At 37.0% G+C, this 18871-nt stretch overlaps 1 protein-coding gene across 10 annotated transcripts in view; it reads left to right on the top strand.

Moving 5' to 3' along the window:
• Enah (ENAH actin regulator) overlaps nt 1–18871 on the top strand; it is a 107976-nt gene that overhangs the window by 70125 nt on the left and 18980 nt on the right. For 2 of the 10 annotated variants that reach the window (XM_041635489.1, XM_041635488.1), the window contains exons 4-8: nt 7210–7266; nt 11395–11406; nt 11814–11898; nt 16165–16454; nt 18216–18326. In XM_041635489.1, the coding sequence (XP_041491423.1) occupies nt 7210–7266; nt 11395–11406; nt 11814–11898; nt 16165–16454; nt 18216–18326 (555 nt within the window). Of the gene's footprint in view, nt 1–5710; nt 5890–7209; nt 7267–11394; nt 11407–11813; nt 11899–16164; nt 16455–17501; nt 18327–18871 lie in introns of those variants that run through there. The other 8 variants (XM_041635483.1, XM_041635481.1, XM_041635491.1 and 5 more) reach the window with 5 other exon arrangements.

The raw sequence follows: 18871 nt of genomic DNA, 5'->3' as shown, positions 1-18871 counted from the left end.
AGTGAGGAAAGTAAAATGATAGATGGAATATCGGTATTTAGAATGCTTTACTAGGTTTATTATATAGCTTTCTCAAGCTGAAATAATTGATTAACATTTATGGAGTTTTAAAAAAATATTTTATGCTCATTGGTGCTTTGCCTCCATGTATGCTTCTGTGAGTATGTCAAATCCCCTGAAACTGGAGTTACAGATGTTTTTTGAAGTGCCATGTGGGTATTAGGAGTTAAACCTGGTTTCTCTGGAAGAATAGCCTTAACCATTGAACCATTTTCCATCCCCTTGTTTATGGATTTTTTTTTAATTTATTTATTATGTATATAGTGTTCTGGGCACCAGATCTCATTATAGATGGGTGTGAGCCATCATGTGGTTGCTGGGAATTGAACTCAGGACCTCCAGAACAGCAGTCAGTTCTTTTAACCTCTGAGCCATCTCTCCAGCCTTGTTTATGGATTTTTAAGAACAGAAATGTTGCTCTGCTGATTTAAATTTCTCTCTTTAATTTTCATGTTTGGCAATAAATGGTGGTGGTGGTGGTGGTGGTGGTGTGTGTGTGTGTGTGTGTGTGTGTGTGTGTGAGAGAGAGAGAGAATTTGTTTTGTTTTCTAATATGCTAATGTTTCATATGAATAACAGACTCTTGGTTTGAAATGGCGTGGCACTAAAAACAACTTGAATAGGACATTGTTTTGCTATTTTAGACTGAATCCAACTGTGTAGCTAACTTTAAATCTTCTTACTGCCTCAGATTCCAGAGTGCTGACATTTTAGGTCTTATTCAAGTATCCTGTTTCTGACTTCTGAGTTGGAATTTTAGGCAGGCCATCAAACCCACCTCAATCAATGTTTGATTCTGAGGACCCAAACTTCAGTCCTCACACTTGGGAGGCAAGTGCTTTAACCATTGAACCATCTCCTCAGCCCTAATATAACATATTTTTTTAAAACACATTAAAACAAAGGTACATTGTTATAATTACACTTGAGAGATAGTGGTGTTTGGATTTTCAATATTTGTGTTTGGGTGTAGGTGTGCTCTCAAGCCTGCTAGTCTGTAACATAGGAAGATAAGAGGACCCTGTGGGATCAGTTCTTTCCTTCAGGCAGGCTTGCATGGTTGGGTGACAGGCATCTTTACTATCTTGCTAGCCCTGTGTAAACAGTTTTTAAATGTCATTTCAAATAATACATGTTAAAACTTTGTATTTAATTCTATGTAATAAGTCTCATGGTTAAGCAGTTTATTTTAAACTTATTAAAACTTTTACAGTAAAGTTGCGTGTAGTTTTGAATTTCAAAAATCAATTTCAAACTCTCATTATTTAGATATTTTGCTGTCCTATGTTATTTTTGATAGAGGCTTCTGAGTAAGCAACTTATTTGAAATATAGTGAACTATTGTACAGAGAGAAAGAAGGGCACAGCCAGTATAGGGTTCGCGTGGAAAAGGAGCCAGCTGACCTGTGTAACTAGGACACTCCTAAATTTTGATGAGCTGTCCTGAATGGGTGTATGTATATTCAGAGGTTTGGTTTTTTTTAAATTTTTTTATTTATGTGTATGTGTGAGTGTCTATATATGTGTGCATAGTTGCCCACGGAAGCCCACAGAAGGCGTCAGGTCCCTTGGAGCTGGACTTCCAGGCAGTTGTGAACTTCCTGATTTGGGTTTTAGGAATCTAACCTGGGTCCTCTGGAAGAGCAGCCAGTGTTTTTAACCATGGAGCCTTCTCTTCAACCCCATATTCAAGAGTTTTTTTTTTTTAAACAAATATAGCATACACAAACTTGCCACATATTTTTTTAATATTTATTTATTTATTATGTATACAATATTCTGTCTGTGTGTATGCCTGCACGCCAGCAGAGGGCACCAGACCCCATTACAGATGGTTGTGAGCCACCATGTAGTTGCCAGGAATTGAACTCAGGACCTTTGGAAGAGCAGGCAATGCTCTTAACCTCTGAGCCATCTCTCCAGCCCCCCATATTCAGAGTTTTGACTTAAGGAATGTCTTTGGAAGATGTGCTATCCAGTAAGACCCTGTCTCAAAAAACATTTTCTTTGTTTCAATTCTTTTTTTTTTTTAAAGATTTATTTATTTATTTCATTTACAGTGTTCTGTCTGCATGTGTGCCTACAGGCCAGAAGAGGGCACCAGATTTCATTACAGATGGTTGTGAGCCACCATGTGGTTGCTGGGAATTGAACTCAGGACCTTTGGAAGAACAATCTGTGCTCTTAACCTCTGAGCCTCTCTCCAGCCCTTTTGTTTCAATTCTTGCTGAAAAGTAGGCAAATTGATTTTTCTTAAGTGCCTACGCACACTTTGGAATTAGCGTAGCATATATATTATAAAACAAGAATAGTGCCACGGACCGGCTCAGGGGAGCCACTCAGACTGTGGGAGAAGCAGGGTCTTGGTAACAGGAAGGCACAAGTTTGGTGAATGACAGACAGACACAACACACAAGGGAGTGATTGGTATCTGCTGCGATTTTACTGAATTCATGTTTTCGTTATATAGCATTCAAACAAAGAACAAATCAGAAAGTCATGTATCATTGGTTGGCACAGTATGAAAGCTTCTTTTAGTCACATCAGCAATATTTAAGAAAAGCATATTATCAGGGACAGGTGTTAGACATAAAACATCCTTAGGAGAGGAACTCTTGTCCTTGGGAACGTAAATCTCAGACAAGTGGTTTCATCTTAAGAATAGAAAGTTTCTGTCTCATTGTCGCTATCATGGACCTTCCTCTTCCTAACCCTTTATTTCATCTAGTGACCAAATATACCTAATCAGTTCTCTGCACCTGCTGAAATACACTTTTTAGTACCTTCTTATGCAGCAGACACTATGGGGGTTGGGATCTAGCAAGCCTATCCATAAAGTTCAAAGTATAACACTCTTTGTCCATCAACATTAACCCATCTATTCCCTTGCTCATCATACACTCCGTGTATGACAAGGGTTCTGCTGTAGTCTTATACATTCCCATACTTTGCTTCCCTATCCCAGAGCTGTTCCTGAAGAGATAATCCTTGTCTTGTAGATATATAGAATATTATTATTATAAAAGAGATTGTGCAAAGCCCATATCCCGCATAGCCAGCTAATCGAGAAACCCGTCTATGCCTCAAGGGCAGCCAATACCGGGCTGTCTTGATCTCCAGGAAGCCTAGTCCCATCTGGCATAATGACATATGTCATGTCACACAGACGACACTGGAGTTGGTGTGGCAGAATAGAAAAATGAAAATTATGGGAAAGGGAACAGAAGTGTTACTGTTTCTGTTTCTTTCTTCTCTGAGTATGTGCTAAACTTCTCAACACTGAATACTCCTAAGCAATCAGTCATCAGACAAGAACAATATCAGTGAAGATAGGAGGGGAAATTAGGAGGCTTCACAGACAGGCTTTGGAATTGGTTAATAAGAGTAAAAGGGAAGAGGTGTCAGAAGTTCTGTATTTCTATTGCAATTGAATAGATAATGCTGGTTGAAAGTCAACAGATGCTGCAGTAATAAACTAAACATGCTACCACTGCAAATGTGTTGTCTTCTCTGAGTGTATACTTGACACCTTGAAGTGACAATGGGCAGAAAGGCATGAAAGGTGGTTGATGGATAGGTCTTGATCTGTGCTTAGGGAGAAGAACCCACAAAATGAATGAAGAGGCACAGTTTAGTATTTAGAACATCAGGATATGACAAGATGGTAAATTATAGGCCCTTGAGCATCTAGTTGAGTTGACTCCTAAAGTTTCTTCAACTAGAAACAGTCTGTAGTTCCTTGGTTAAAAATAAAGGAAAAATAAAAATAAAATCATGGTGAACAGAGGGGCCTGTACAGTGTATAAATGATCTGCAATTTATCTGTTGTTTGCAGTCATTTTTCTTCTTTTTTGAAAAGTAAATGATAAAAAAGTACATTTGAAGCTGTAAATTGAAGGATAATTACCTTCTGGTAGCAAAGGAGAGTAAGCTAAACACACACACACACACACACGCAACTCTAGATTAAATACATGAGATGTAGATGACGTTGGGTTTTCTCATATATGGTTATAACTACACGGTGCTCCATTTCTTGAGATAGATGATTTTCTTTTATTAAACCTTTTTGTTTCAAAACAAAATTTGAAATAATGCTGTGAAAGTGTTTTCATAATGCAATATTAGCCTAGTAGGAAAGACACACACCATGAATCCTAGCACTCAGGAGGCAGAGGCAAAGGCAGGTGGATCTCTGAGTTTGCAGCCATCCTAATCTACAAAGCAAGTTCCAGGACTGCCAGGGCCTACACAGAGAAGCTCTGTTTTGAAAAGCAAAAAAGCAACCATGAAGTGCCCATTGTTTTTCATATCTCTGAACAGTGCCCGCAATCTGGAATTTGGTTATTTAAAATTAAAATATAAATTACATAATTTCCCCCTTTTCATTCCTCCCTGTAAGCCTTCAAACCCCCCAGCCCCATTCCCTTTCAAATGCATGGCTTTTTTTTTCCTTTAATCTATCTTCCTTCCTTCCTTCCTTCCTTCCTTCCTTCCTTCCTTTCCATGGCCCCTTTAATATAGCCCTGACAGTCCTGAGACTCGCTTTGTAGACCAGGCTGACTTAGAATTTACAGAGATCCTCCTGCCTCTGCCTCCTGAGTTGTGAGGATTAAAGGTGTGTGTGTCACCACATAAATATATAAATATAACCTGAACAGTCTGTTTTAGGGATTTACATACCTCCCTCCATTCTAATCTTCATTTTCGAATAAACCTTCACCTTTGGGTCAGGAAGGGCTGTGTGAATTCCACACCTTTAAATGCTGACCTTGAGCCCTGTCTCTCAAAGACCAGCTTTTCAGGAAGGCAAATCAAATCCCTGCCAGTCTAAGCAAACATTATCTCCTTTAATACTTAAAAATACAAAATGCTGAGATGAACAGTGTTCCCCTTACAAATTACCTTAAGACGCTAATAATAATAATAGAAAACACTAATTTCTTTTAAAGCCCAAATGTCCTGAGGGCCTGCTGTAGTAGTAATATATAATACTAAGGTAAGACCATAGAGTGATATGGATAAAAGCTAGAAAGACTATGATTTCTATTACAGAGTTCCTCACTTAAAGTGTTTTTGTTTCCTTGTTTTTAAAAAAGAAATCAAATGATAGAAATAGTAAAGGCAGGTGGCAAAGCCTGAAGGGTGTTTGTTTCAGAAATTACATTAAGAGACAGGTGAGCATCTGCAACAAGATCAAAGGCCAAAGTAGTTGATAGAGGGTTATATTACTTTTAGAAACATAAAGATGTTAAAATTCTACATTCTTAATTAATTTTCATTGCTTTAGGTTTGTTTTCTTTTGCATTTCACCCAGGTTCCCTTAGCCCTAAGATTTTATTATATGGCTTGCTTTAAAAAAAAAAAAGTGTCTTTTCATAGATAAATGCTAGCATTTATTACCAGTGTTAAACTGGTGATACTGAATTTACCTGTATAATCAATCTCAGATTTAGTAACAAAAGAGTTAATGGCATCCGTAGTAAGCAGGAAGCTGTTAGCCTTATGCATATGATGTGATGAATAATTTAGTATCTTCGGGAAATGCAAGCTGCAGTAGAATTCTAGCAACCCTGCCAGAAGTAAATCAGTGTTGTCCTCGTAACAGAAATAAGTCACCAGAAAAGAGGCTGAAAGATGACAAGTGCAGGGACATTGCTAGTAGTCCAGTCATGAGGAAGGCTCGGGGGTCTTTGTTGGGAGCAGTCTGCAGTGACAGTGGTGCCTGCGTTCTGACTGTTGTCAGTCGGGTTGCTGCTGAGATGATTGCTCATGGGATGGGGCCGCTTCTTTGCTGTCAGAAACAAGATACTTTCTCAGGTTTTTCATGTGAGTTTTTAAATTGTCCTTCTGTTTTCCTCCCATTTAATATGGATTAAAGGGTAAAACCTGATAAGTAGGCATGTTTACTAATAAAGGTTCAGTGGAAGTCATATTTATAAACACCGATGGAAAAGACTTTTATTATAAAGGAGTATAAATTTAAAATGTAATTATCGTAATTTTTCTAAAATGTTTATTTCCTTTAGCATGGTCTCATTAGCTTGTTCAGCTTGTCTTCGTGTGCCTGTGGTTATGTTATTACTCTTAAATATTGTGCATGCATTCTTGGTAGATGGGTGGGTGGAAGTACTTAGCAAAGCTAGCATTATCAATTTTATTGCTCTTTGAAGTACCTACTGTATCTAATACTTTAAGATTTAATTGGATTATGTTGTCTTGTTTAAGATGATGAAAAGTTATTTTTATTTATTGCTAATTACCATATTAAGATAAACCTTTGGGTATAAATTGGTTTGATTCTGATTTTTACTTAGCAGGAGTTGTCTTATTTCAAGAATATACTAAAGTACTGTCTTGTTTGCTTTAATATGCTCGTCCTTAAACCAACATGTATTTAAGCCATTAACTGTTTTCTTAGGTAGTACCCATAAGAAAAGAAAATCTTTTCCTTGCTGAAAAGGGTTTTTCTGAGAAATTATTATGTACCATTTGCACGTTGTTAATAGTAAGAAAAAATTTTTCTCATCCCAGTTTTGGGTATTGTCTTGATTGGATAAAGCATTCCTCTTTTCAGATATTACCACTTTCTCTTTGAGTTCTTCTTCCTAAAACGAATTTATGGACTTATTTCATTGATAAACTAAATTTTAATATAAATCATTTAGGTTAATGGCTAGTGTGGCCACTCAGAATTTTAGTAATTCATTTTCTCAAGTATGTTTTCATATCTAGGGAAATATAGTAAAGTGTCTCTCTGTAAATCTCATTGGTTATTGTTAAGTACAAAGTCATCTTAATTAAACTAATCTTAAGTATTTTCCCTGAATTTTTTTTGAATGCAGTTCTCCTAAATGGGAGGGTAGACCTCATGATATTAATTCTATTGGCCATACATCTTAACTTTCTATACTTCATTTTCACTAACATTTTAAAGAATACAGTCTTAAAATGCAGATTGCATTCTTTGATTGTATAACTCAGGAAATATTTAAGCTGTAAAATTATAAAGTTTCCAGAATGAGGATCTAGATAGGACGTATGTATGAATACATTTTGAACATTTCAAAGCACCTTTTAGTTAATGTGAAATTCTTCAGATGGCCCCATTGTCCTTCGAAGCTTCTAACACCGAGGTGTCTGTTGCAGCCCAGAGCAAGGTTACTGCTACCCAGGACAGCACTAATTTGCGATGTATTTTCTGTGGTAAGCAACATTATGTTTACATTACTTTTTCAAGATGTGGTACATACGACTTGCACATTTCCATAACTTTTGTTTCCTAGGCCATAGTCTGGTTTGTGGTATCTGGGATATAAAGCAAGCCTCTGTTTTATGTTGTGATATTTGTTGTGGTTCATGTAGGTGGTTTTGAGTTGGCTTACTAGTGAGGAATTAGTTAGAAGTAGGGTCTTAGAATTCTTTGTTTACCTCTTCCAATATAAATGAGAAGTTTTTTAAATTATAATTTGCTTTGGGAACTGACATTCAGTTTAATGTAAAAGAAAAAGGTATATGTATTTTTCATATGATTTGGATAATGTTAAATGTATCTTATTTGAAAGGAGCTTTTTTTTTTTAACCTTGAATGAGTTCTAGGTGTGCATGTTGTACAGGCAGATGTAAGCTTATTTTTTAATAGGTTGGTTTCAGATGACAACCTCTTCTATAGTAGGTTTCTGTGGCTTAGAAGTGAATTTAGGCTTATAGATTGTTTTCTGTCATACTCACTCTCATAAACATACATGTGTGTACATACATGTATTATTTGCATGGTTAAATTAGGTATGTCATTTAGCCACGCAGGTTGGCTCTGACCAATCATATATATATAATATATATATATGTATATATATATTATATATAAATTTTGCACAAGAAATTGTTTATATAGATAAGTATGTAGATACATATTATTGTTTGAATTCTTTCATTTCTGTTTGGTTCTGAATCCTCCCATTTTGAAAATCCAAGTTTCAAAAAATGTATTATTTGAACTTTTTATTGATTCACATATACCTTTTGACTCATATCTTGACTAGCTAGATTATTTCGTGGGATAAAACTATAAGATGGTGTAAGCAAAAAAAAAAAATTTGAATTGCTAGTTTAGTGTGTGTACTTTATCCATGTGACCCAGAATTTTTAGTGTAGTTTCTCAATATTGTTGATACGTTTCTTTAAGGAAAATCCTCTTTAAGTTGATGTGCTTACTGGTTTAGACAAGCATGCTATAAATAAGAAAAAAAAAAGACAATTCTAATGTATCTCATGATCACCTAAGTTATATTTTGATTTGCTCCAGCTGATGGTCACACCAGTGAGCACCTAGTTTATGACTTGTTATCAGTCTCTCCTCCCCTCTTCCAGACTCCAGCTTAGCACTGCAGATTGCTTCGAATCAATCAGTGACGTTGTTTCTGGTCGTGTCTTTTCTTAGGGGTTTCCTGGGCTTCTATGAGCAATCACTGATACTTGTGTGGTTAGGCCTCTCTTAAGTTCATTTTGAAAACGCATTAATATTGTAACTTTGTGCTTGAGATCCATGTGTAGAGTGATAGCTTACCCCGTTTTAAAGGGGGAAAAGTGATTTGACCTAATTAATAAAGGTGAATTTTTAAAACTTCTAAAATTACAGGTTAAAACAGATTTCCTTTATAACAGTCTTCAATTTGTGTACAATCTACAATCTGATTGCCAAGTTTAAGTTTGGTTGTATTGTATATAATAGCACCTACTTGTATTTTAGTCCTGTGTTTTTAAATGGTCTGTGGCTAAATGTGAAACTAGATTAATGAGAATTAAAATGGGGAGATTAAGTGAAATGTACTTTAACCAAAACTCAATATTGAAGGCAAGGCTGAACCGCCATTCCTGTTGGAGAGGGGTTCATATCAGATTTCCATCATTTGTAGGATGATGCTTTTCAGCAACATTACCATATTGTCTTTATTAGGAACAGTAATTCACAAACTTTGCACCTTCTAGCTTGAACAAATTAGGACCCACCATTGTCTGGTTATAAAGCAAACCTTCAGGCAGTTGCCATTCCTTCCTGTGGGAGGACTAGAGCACTATCACTCATACCTGCTCCTTGGTGGTTTCTCTTTCCCCTTCAAAAGATAGCTGATAACCTCCATACCATGCATGTTAAAATATTGTCATTTGCCTACTGAGATGGTTATGAAAGTACCTATTTTATATTTTATGAGAACACAGATACTCATTTAGGAATATGGCCCGTTTGAAAAAATAATATACATCCCAGAAAATGCAGCCACTGATAGCCTTGCCTAACCTCGTTTCTGTTTTCTGTTGTTTGTGTGATACCTTTGATACAACTTACCAATTTTATAATCCATTAAAATGTTTGACAAGAAAAAATGTAATTATGTACCTTTAGTTCATTATATATCTAGAATTTTTATCTAATAACTATAGTATGTTTAAAATTAAATTATGTTTAATTGCACATATATTTCATTATGCTGGTTTTTAATGCTAGTTTTTACAACTTGGCAATATTTATGAAGAAACAAAATAAACAGATTAAATATAGATGACAAAAAAATGCCAAAGGGAGGGATTTTGAGAATGCCTGGGTAAACAAATGGCTCATTATCAGAAAGCTACATAGCAAGGAATTGTAAGGGTTAGTCTGAGATCAAAATCCCCATTTTAAAGGGATCCCTTGAAATTCTTCTCATCTCATGTGCCAGGAATAAACTATAGTAAATTTCCCTATTCAGTTTGTTATAGTTTTGTTTTGTTGATATTATGTAAGTATATATAGCCCAGGGTGAGCCTGAACTCAGAATTCTCCTGTGGTTGCTGAGGTTACAGGCGTACACCACCACACTGGGCCCAGAGTTAGCTTTTTTTTTTTTAATGAATAAAAATCGTTTGATAATGTCAAAAGGTTAAATTGAAATTTTAACATTTTTGACTTGAATTTATAGATTTCAGCTAAAACATAGATTTAACTCATTAATAGGATCATTGAGATACAATGCGTTTTCTAGATGTGAGCATGACAGATTACTGACTTACAGTTGTTCCATTATTTATACTGGCTGAAGTTTTAACTTAAACAGTCAAAGAGTATTTTTAAAAGTAAGCCTTAATGGTCTTTAAGTTGGCCTTGCAAAATGCTTTGATTTTATAGTTTTAAAATTAAAGTATGGGCATATAGATTATACTTCCCCAATTTTATAGAGTCTTAAATTTATCCTTCCAACTCCTTTGTCTCTCTCCCTTTTTCTGAAAGGATCTTTTCTCTCTAAAATAGTAAGCATTAGAGTATAGCACAGTATGACAGTTTTTTCAAAAAGTCATTGTGTTAATTTTCTAAACATTCTATTTATTAGACAACAGTTATATTTTCATTTGTGTAAACATTTATGTGTGTATTTGACTTTGAGTTTAAAACATGTTTTTGTTTTTCTTGTTAAATTACATGGGGTTTATTTTATGTTTTATTTGGTTTGCAAAGTAGTAGACTTATATCTAATGAAATATATTGTTGCAGTTGTCATTAATTTGTCATTAGAGGGCAAATTAAACGATTAATCTAAAAACATGTAAAGAGATGAAAAATTTAGTAGGTAAGTTCAGATCATTTACCTGTTTTCTGTAACTGGGAGGTGCCAGTGCTCTATTACATCCTGATCAACTTTTGCTTCCAGTTGTGGCACTGCCCCACGAGGATAAAATAGCTACTTTCATGATCTTCACTCACAGCTCACAGTAACATATCCTAGTACACACAGCATTTATTTACTTACTTTTTTATAGTAGTGCTCTGCAAAACTCTGAGAATCCCTGCTAGGGGTTTTTGGTGGCACACTAGCAGTCAGAAACCCCTCAGAGAACGGGAGAAAACTTGTCATCACGTTCTTGCTTTACTGTTGTGGGTTTCAAGGTTGTTGTAGTTCAGCCTTACGTTAGTATCAGTCACTTAATTTTTATATCCAGTGGCAATAAGATTTCCCATAATTTAGTGACAGTCTAAGATGCTAAAGACGGGTCTACATTATATGTAGTTGTGGGAGTGGATGGTCAGTGCTTTCTCATGTTGCTGTGAACAGTCTTCCCCTTCCCCCCGCCTTTCTTACCTCGAAAGTTGTTAAGATTACCTATAATATTAAAAATTGAGATAAATAGGTTAATACAGTGTATGGGAGTTTAGCAAATGTTTGTTTCTCCAGTAATAAAAATGCAATGCCATGAAACAGAAATGGCAGCTCAAGTTGGGCAGGTTTGATAAATGCTTTAGCGTGCTCCAGTCTGGTAATGAGGTTCTCATGCTCTCTCTCTCCTGTTTTTCATTTCCAGTGTTCTATTTAGGTGAGTTTTTTAATTCTGATTTTTCATTTTAGTTTTTCCTCTCCACCTCATGAACAATTTCCCTGAACAGAATGTCTCATTGTCTTAGAGAATGTCAAGCTCAGGTGCCTATTCAGGTGCTCATTGAACACTTGTTTTACTCAAGCTCTTCATATATAAATGTTTATTTTTTCCTTTATTGTTGGTGTTTCCATTTGTTTCAAGTAAGCCTTCTGAAAATGATGACAATATTATGTTGCAGTCTTTCATTTGCTGTGTGTTATGTAAAGCTTATATTTTATTTTGCTAGACAAAAAGAAGATGCATTTTTAATATGTGATGGTTTTATGTTGTTCTCATGGTTTAATTTCCTCCATCCAGCTAGGTAGAATGATAGCACTCATCTGTAATGTTTCCCTCCCTTATAGGGCCAACATTGCCTAGACAAAATACACAGCTACCTGCTCAAGTTCAAAATGGCCCATCCCAAGAAGAGTTGGAAATCCAGAGAAGGTGAGTCTGTACAATTACATTTCCTTCTTTGCAGCAGACCCAGAGGACACTGACAATACATTATGTCTTTCAGTTCTTTGAAATTAGGACTTCCATTTTATCTGCTTTTTTGTAAAAAGCGTACTTGGGATACATCTAAAAATACATTAAATAGACTTAGAATATAATAGTGTCTGTTCCCTTCAATCAGCCTTATTCTGTTTTCAGTATCAGTGTGTGTCCCACATACATGTACCCATGCATGTAGAAGTCCAAGGGAAACATCAGGTATCTTCAATAGCTCTTTACATTTTTTCAAACAATCTTTCACTGAACCCAGAGCAAGCTGATTGATTGAGCTAGACTGGATTTTCTAGTAAACTATAGGGATTGTCTTCCCCACCTCTGGGATTACGGACTGGATTTTATACCATGGACTGAATTTTTTTTTTTATGTGTGATGAGGATTATACTAGAAGTAGGCTTGAAATTTAATACATTTTCATCCCTAAAATCAAGTGGATAATACTTCATTTCAGGGTGGATTTTTCTGAATTAGCCAGCGTGTGTGTGTGTGTGTGCGCGCGCGTGCACGCGTGCATACAGACACACACACACACTCCCTCACCATTTCGGTAGGAAGTAGGAAGTCATTCAGAGAGTTTTACATGAGTTGGAGAGACTGCGCTATGGTTGAGAGCAGTAGTGCTCTTCTGGCACCCACATGGCACCTGATAGCCATCTCTAACTTTGGTTCTGACAGGGTCCAGTGTCTTCTTCTGGTCCCTCCATGCACTGCACAGGCATATACAGACAAAACACCCACTCATACATATAAAATAAAAATAGTATTTCTGTAGTCAAAGTTCTCTGACTTTATTATAGGGAGATTGGAAAATGAGGAGTAGCCAGAGTGAGTAGAGTCAGGGCTGGAGTATAGCTTAGGGATAGAGCTCATGGAGGTTCAGTCCCCCGTGCCAGCCTCCCAGAACATAGGAATTGAATAATTTGTCTAGTTGAAAAATAGTGACATATCAATTTGAAATGGCAAGAAGAAATATTTCTTATATTTTTGGTTGTGAACCTAGCCTTAAATGGCTGAGCCATCTCTCCAGCCCAAGAAGAAATGTTTCTAAGGTAATTGCTGTATTTAGAAACGTGAAATAACTGCAAGAATAGTGAAAACTTAATTGATTCTGTGGGAAGAAACCAGCAGTGGTGAGCATTGGTAAGAGGCATTGTAATGCTCTTTGACTTTTAAACTAGGCATTGCTTTTATAAGTTTATTTTTTTTTTGTAATCAGTATGAAATTAGTTGGCAAAATAAATGTTAAGTGTTAAAGTAAATATTAAACCTTGTTGATATAATACCTTTATTATACCATAAGATAGTCTTTTACTCATGTGTCTGCCATTCATTAAATCAGTTTCTGGTTCTTACTCATTAATATTTGGCTACCTTGGCTATGATGGAGAAATGTATTCTAAGAAACATGAGTCAGTCCTGTGCTCTCGACATAGAGGATAATTTAGTTAATTTCTATAAATAGCTAGTAAATCAACACTACTAACTGAAAGTTATAAAAGGGGGATAATAATCCCAGCAAGGAACTGAGGAACTGGAGTAATGAAAGTGTACAGCACTCCCATTATCCTTCAGAGGCAGAATGGACCAAGAGTTGATCGGATTTTGTTGTAAGTATTGACTCTTGTCACAGGAGCTTTGTGGCTTTAAAACTCAATTGTCTTTTTTAAAGTCTTCCTCTTCCTCCTCTTTTTTAACTAATAGATTAAATGCCCACATTTTACAATAAAAAGTATGTGTGTTCACCATATGTGGTAGTGTATACCTTTGATTTCAGCATTTTGTAGATAGAAGTTAGTGGGTCAGTGTGAGTTCAGAGCTAGCTGAGGCTACATAGTGCTACCCTGTCTTGAATTGAAATCTATATTTACACAACTACCATTCAAGGTAATGATGAATAAAATATATCTTGACATTTTATTTATATTTTACATGCTTCACAAGACTGTGTCTTAAGTAAACATAAACTAAGTGCATGTTTGTGTGTGTGTGTGTGTGTGTGTGTGTGTATATATATATATATTGATTTCATTGTGGGCCAGTTCTTTCAATATCTGTTTGCATTTGGGGCCTGTTGTTTTGGAGGATAACACTTCAGTGATAGAAGAAAACTATACTTTATATTTTTACTCGATACATTAAAATACTTTAATGGCCATAATAGTATTCATTTATATTTATTTCTGAAAAAGGTATATAATTGTTTCTTCTGAAACATTCAAATTATTTAAAATGTATGGCTAATTCAAAGAAAACAAACCTTTTGGAATTTTCTCCCTGGCCTGGAACTCAGACACGTGTGTTGTAGTAAAATCTACTAATAACAGGTAATAGCAATTGATATATATGACCTCTAGGAAAAAGGGCTATACCAACTTCCAGTATGCAAGCTAGTAGTAATGATCCTGAGGAAAGCAAGCTTCAAAATTTTGGAAACTAATAAAAAGATTTAGGGATGTCTTACTGTATAGATTAAAACATTATAGGCAGATTTGTAAGTCTTTCAGTTGAGGTAGGAATTATTCATGTTCACCAAGGATTTGTAAGGCAGAAAATTTGTGCTTCACGCTGTTTTTCATCTACATATACATAGTCATCTTCTCAGTGAGCAGGCTTTCTTCAAACATCAGTCTCTTGAAGGTGTATCATCAGCTTATTTGAATTATCTATCAGCAAATTTGAAAGTATTCCCCGGCATTGCACTTTTTTCCTTAGACACTCTTAACTTTTATAGACTTGGAGCCTTTAGAGATTGACAGGTAGAAAAATCTTCTGAAGTCAATACATTGTCATTATAAATGTCTGTATTCAATGCTGCTTCCAGATTCACCACATCCATACCTATCTTACCTTTAATGACCACCAACCATTACTTGCTCCGTGTGTTAAAAGCATTGTGTTGCTTAGAGAAACAGATATTAACAGCTTTTTTTTTAATGCCCAGCAATCAGAATGGGTACAAATTGCTGTCAGAATACTTTGTAGCTCAGCTATGGACAGTGTTTATATAATGCTAGTATTACCCTGAATGTTCCTGAATATTGATTTAGCCAAGTTATTTCTTACTGCTGTGTGTGTGTGTGTGATGGTTGTTGTGGAAGGCTTTTGCCATTAAAAATGGAAATCAATCAGCTAAAATGGGAAATGGGTAAGGAAGTGTTAAGATGGTAAGCTAATGTTTGTTCTGTTGTAAGCTTGATATATACATAAATGGTTTTGAGATAAATGAAAAGAGAAGCACAAAATGTAAACATCCTAAAACCTAATATTTTTTTCAAATTAGCAGTGGTCACTTTTCTTTTTAAAAAATTTATTTTCATGCATGTGAGTGTTTTGCCTCAAGGCCAGAAAAGAGTGTTGGATCTTCTGGAGCTGGAGTTACAGAAGTGAGAATCAAACCCAGGTCGTCTGAAAGAGCAGCTAGTACTCAAACACTGAGCCATATCCCTAGCCCTTAGTTAAAATTCTAATACAAACCTCACTTGAGGTTGTTTATTATATATACATTATTGAAAAAAATATCTTTTCTGTCTCTAGTTTTTAAATTTATTATGTATACAGTGTTGTGCCTGTATGCCAGGCTAATTATATCCTGCACTGGAGACCACTCAAACTCTTAAGGGCTAAGCAGTGCTGTCCATATGCTCGTGGAAGTTAAAGAGGTTAGACTAAGGGTTTGCGGTAATTTTTCCAGTGTGCATTGTGTCAGAAAAAGCAGATTTCAGAGTTGTGGTGAGATGATACTGATTTGATTGAATTTCAAAATCTATGGGTGTGTTATTATAGAACAAAAGGTCTAGATGTATATACCAAAATGTTAACTATAGTTACCTACAGACATGAAATTTTAGTGATTTATAGTTTATTTCTTACTTAACTGGCTTTATTTTCTAGTCACCAAATGTTGTTTTCAGGTATAGCTACTATCATTGTTTTTCCTGAAGCTGTAACTTGTGCGGTTAAAAATGTTACATTTTTAAGAAAAAGATTACATTTTAAAATTATTTCATCATCTGATTAATATAATGATTTGGTGATTATAGTGGGAGGTTTATTCTCAAAAGCTGTGTTGATTGAGCCCATGTGGCTCTTGAGAGGTTAGTTCCATTGGTATAAAATACAAGGTGTCTGTAAGGAGCCTGCCTTTGTGTGGAAGTAGTGACCACGGGTTTTAGTTTTATTTATTCGATTTTTAATTTCAGGCAGCTGCAAGAACAGCAGCGACAGAAGGATCTGGAGAGGGAGAGGCTGGAAAGAGAAAGAATGGAGAGGGAAAGGCTGGAGAGAGAACGACTAGAAAGAGAGAGGCTAGAGAGGGAGCGCCTGGAACAAGAGCAGCTGGAGCGGCAGAGGCAGGAAAGGGAGCACATGGAGCGCCTGGAGAGGGAGCGGCTGGAGCGCCTGGAGAGGGAGCGGCAAGACCGAGAGCGCCTGGAGCAGCTGGAGCGCGAGCAAGTGGAGTGGGAGCGGGAGCGCAGAGTGTCCAATGCTGGTAAGAGTCTGCAGACTTACGTCTCCTGCACCTGAGCTGGGAAAGGATCTGTGCAGCCGAGAATTGTGATACTTCACATGTGCGTGCTGGGGAATAAGCAGTGCAGTTTGGAGTTAGGATAAGTACTTAGCAATTATTGCTTCAGTATTTGTTTTATTGCTTAGAAACTAAAAGAAAGCTCTTGGGAATTTTTGTTTTGCCATTTTCATTCTTTTTGCTGTCCTAAAATTCAGCTATAAAGTGCGAATGTTTTTATGCAAAGTTTTTTTATAATGATCTTGGAAGATATTTCCCTTGTGCAGTCAGTTAAAGTTATCACATACTCTACTATGCCACATACAGCATCAAGTTAGCTTGGGTATAGTCAGGTTTCTGAAGGAGAAATTAAAATAGATGGAAGTATTCGCTTAAAGTAACTGGTTATTTAAACATTTTCTGGTATTGTGAAAAATATCAAGTCAGGGATTCATCAAATGTCATTGAGTTTATGATATGGTTAAAGCTTAAGGTGTTGAGTATTTATCAGAGAACTTTAATCTTTCTGAGCTACATCAGAAGCCAGTGTGGGTTCAGGATTGGCTAGTTGGTTAAGTTAATTCATAGTTTTTCACTGCCTGATTGTCTGCAGTCACAGCTGAGAAGATAGAAATGTCCACAAGTAAGCACTAAGTTGGGTGTTCTTTCCATTTGTACTAAACATTTTGTCATGTTCGAAACAACTCAGTTTATTCTGCTGTTTGTAATAATTTTGATGCTGTTTTAGTGGACTAAATAAAAAAGTTAAGACTGTTACTGTCCTTTTCCTATAAAGGATAGAGTATTAATCCATATAGTTAAAAGAATATATTTCATCCTCTTTCAAATTTCAAAAGTGTTGACAAGTTAAATTTTCTCAAGTGGAGACAGTTATTTGCCTAATTTTCTGGTACTAACTATAGTCTACGATTATACATTTTGTCTGATTGCTGGTTTTGTGGCTTCACTAGCTCCCTTTTTCTCTCTCCTTTTTTATCCTGTCTTTGCCGCTGCTTTCCACCTTATGTCCAGCTCCATCTTCAGACAGCTCCCTGTATAATGCTCCACTTCCTGAGTATTCCAGTTGCCAGCCTCCTTCAGCACCTCCTCCATCATATGCTAAAGTCATCTCAGCTCCAGTGTCAGATGCCACTCCTGATTACGCTGTAGTGACTGCTTTGCCACCTACTTCCACACCCCCTACACCACCACTGCGACACTCAGCGACACGTTTTGCAACATCTCTAGGTTCAGCCTTCCACCCTGTTCTTCCCCATTATGCTACAGTTCCTCGTCCTCTGAACAAAAACTCTCGACCTTCTTCTCCTGTGAACACACCCTCTTCTCAGCCTCCAGCTGCGAAGTCCTGTGCCTGGTCTACTTCCAATTTCTCGCCCCTCCCTCCATCTCCTCCGATAATGATTAGCAGTCCTCCTGGCAAAGCTACTGGCCCAAGGCCTGTCCTCCCCGTTTGTGTCTCCTCTCCTGTGCCCCAAATGCCTCCGTCACCGACAGCACCCAATGGGCTGCTGGACTCTGTAACATACCCAGTGTCCCCACCGCCTACCTCAGGGCCAGCAGCGCCACCTCCTCCGCCACCGCCGCCTCCACCACCACCGCCACCACCGCCGCTGCCTCCCCTCGCCTCACTCTCACACTGTGGATCACAGGCTTCTCCTCCTCCAGGCACCCCTCTTGCCTCAACTCCCTCATCCAAGCCCAGTGTTCTCCCTTCTCCCTCTGCAGCTGCCCCTGCCTCTGTGGAGACCCCTCTAAATCCTGAGCTGGGAGACTCCTCTGCTTCCGAGCCAGGCTTGCAGGCAGCCTCTCAGCCGGCCGAGACGCCAACCCCACAGGGTAAGGCTTCACTGCTACTACTGCTGACTACTGGTCACTTCAGAGTAGTGTGTAGCAATAACTGACTGCCTGGTAGAATGAGTCAGATGGTTTTAATAATTGAGCATCTCTTTACCAAAGTACTTACATGGGGTTTTATTTTATTTTTTAAAAAATTGAAGGAATTTTTTTTCTTTGGTCCTGGGACCTTAATTGTATATAGGAATTTAGTATGGGAGATATCCATATTAGACTTAGGTTTTTGGATCTTTTGCAGTAAGAGTTGTAGGAGGTGCTTTCTAATATTTAGGGACCCTTATACAAATAATTTTAAACTTCGCTAGGAAAACTTGATTGGTCATCTTCCATGCAGTAAATAGGAAATCTAAATACTTCCTGGAGAGTTGGAGGTCTGTTTAATAGATAGATCATCTCAGAGCTTGCCCCAGGGCACTTCTGCTCTAAGACGTGCTGATTTAGATGTTTAGAGTGGGTAACCTTTGGGCTGGGGGAAGAAGGAGAGGATTGGCAGGTTTGGTGTGTACCCCAGAGGATTTCACAGGCCC

This window comes from Microtus oregoni, unplaced genomic scaffold (genome assembly GCF_018167655.1).
Source record: "Microtus oregoni isolate MIOR12 unplaced genomic scaffold, Mior012 000047F_ref0000412, whole genome shotgun sequence".
Lineage (NCBI taxonomy): Eukaryota > Metazoa > Chordata > Mammalia > Rodentia > Cricetidae > Microtus > Microtus oregoni.
Note: the sequence above shows the minus strand (reverse complement) of the source record. Positions and strands in the feature narration are given on the sequence as shown.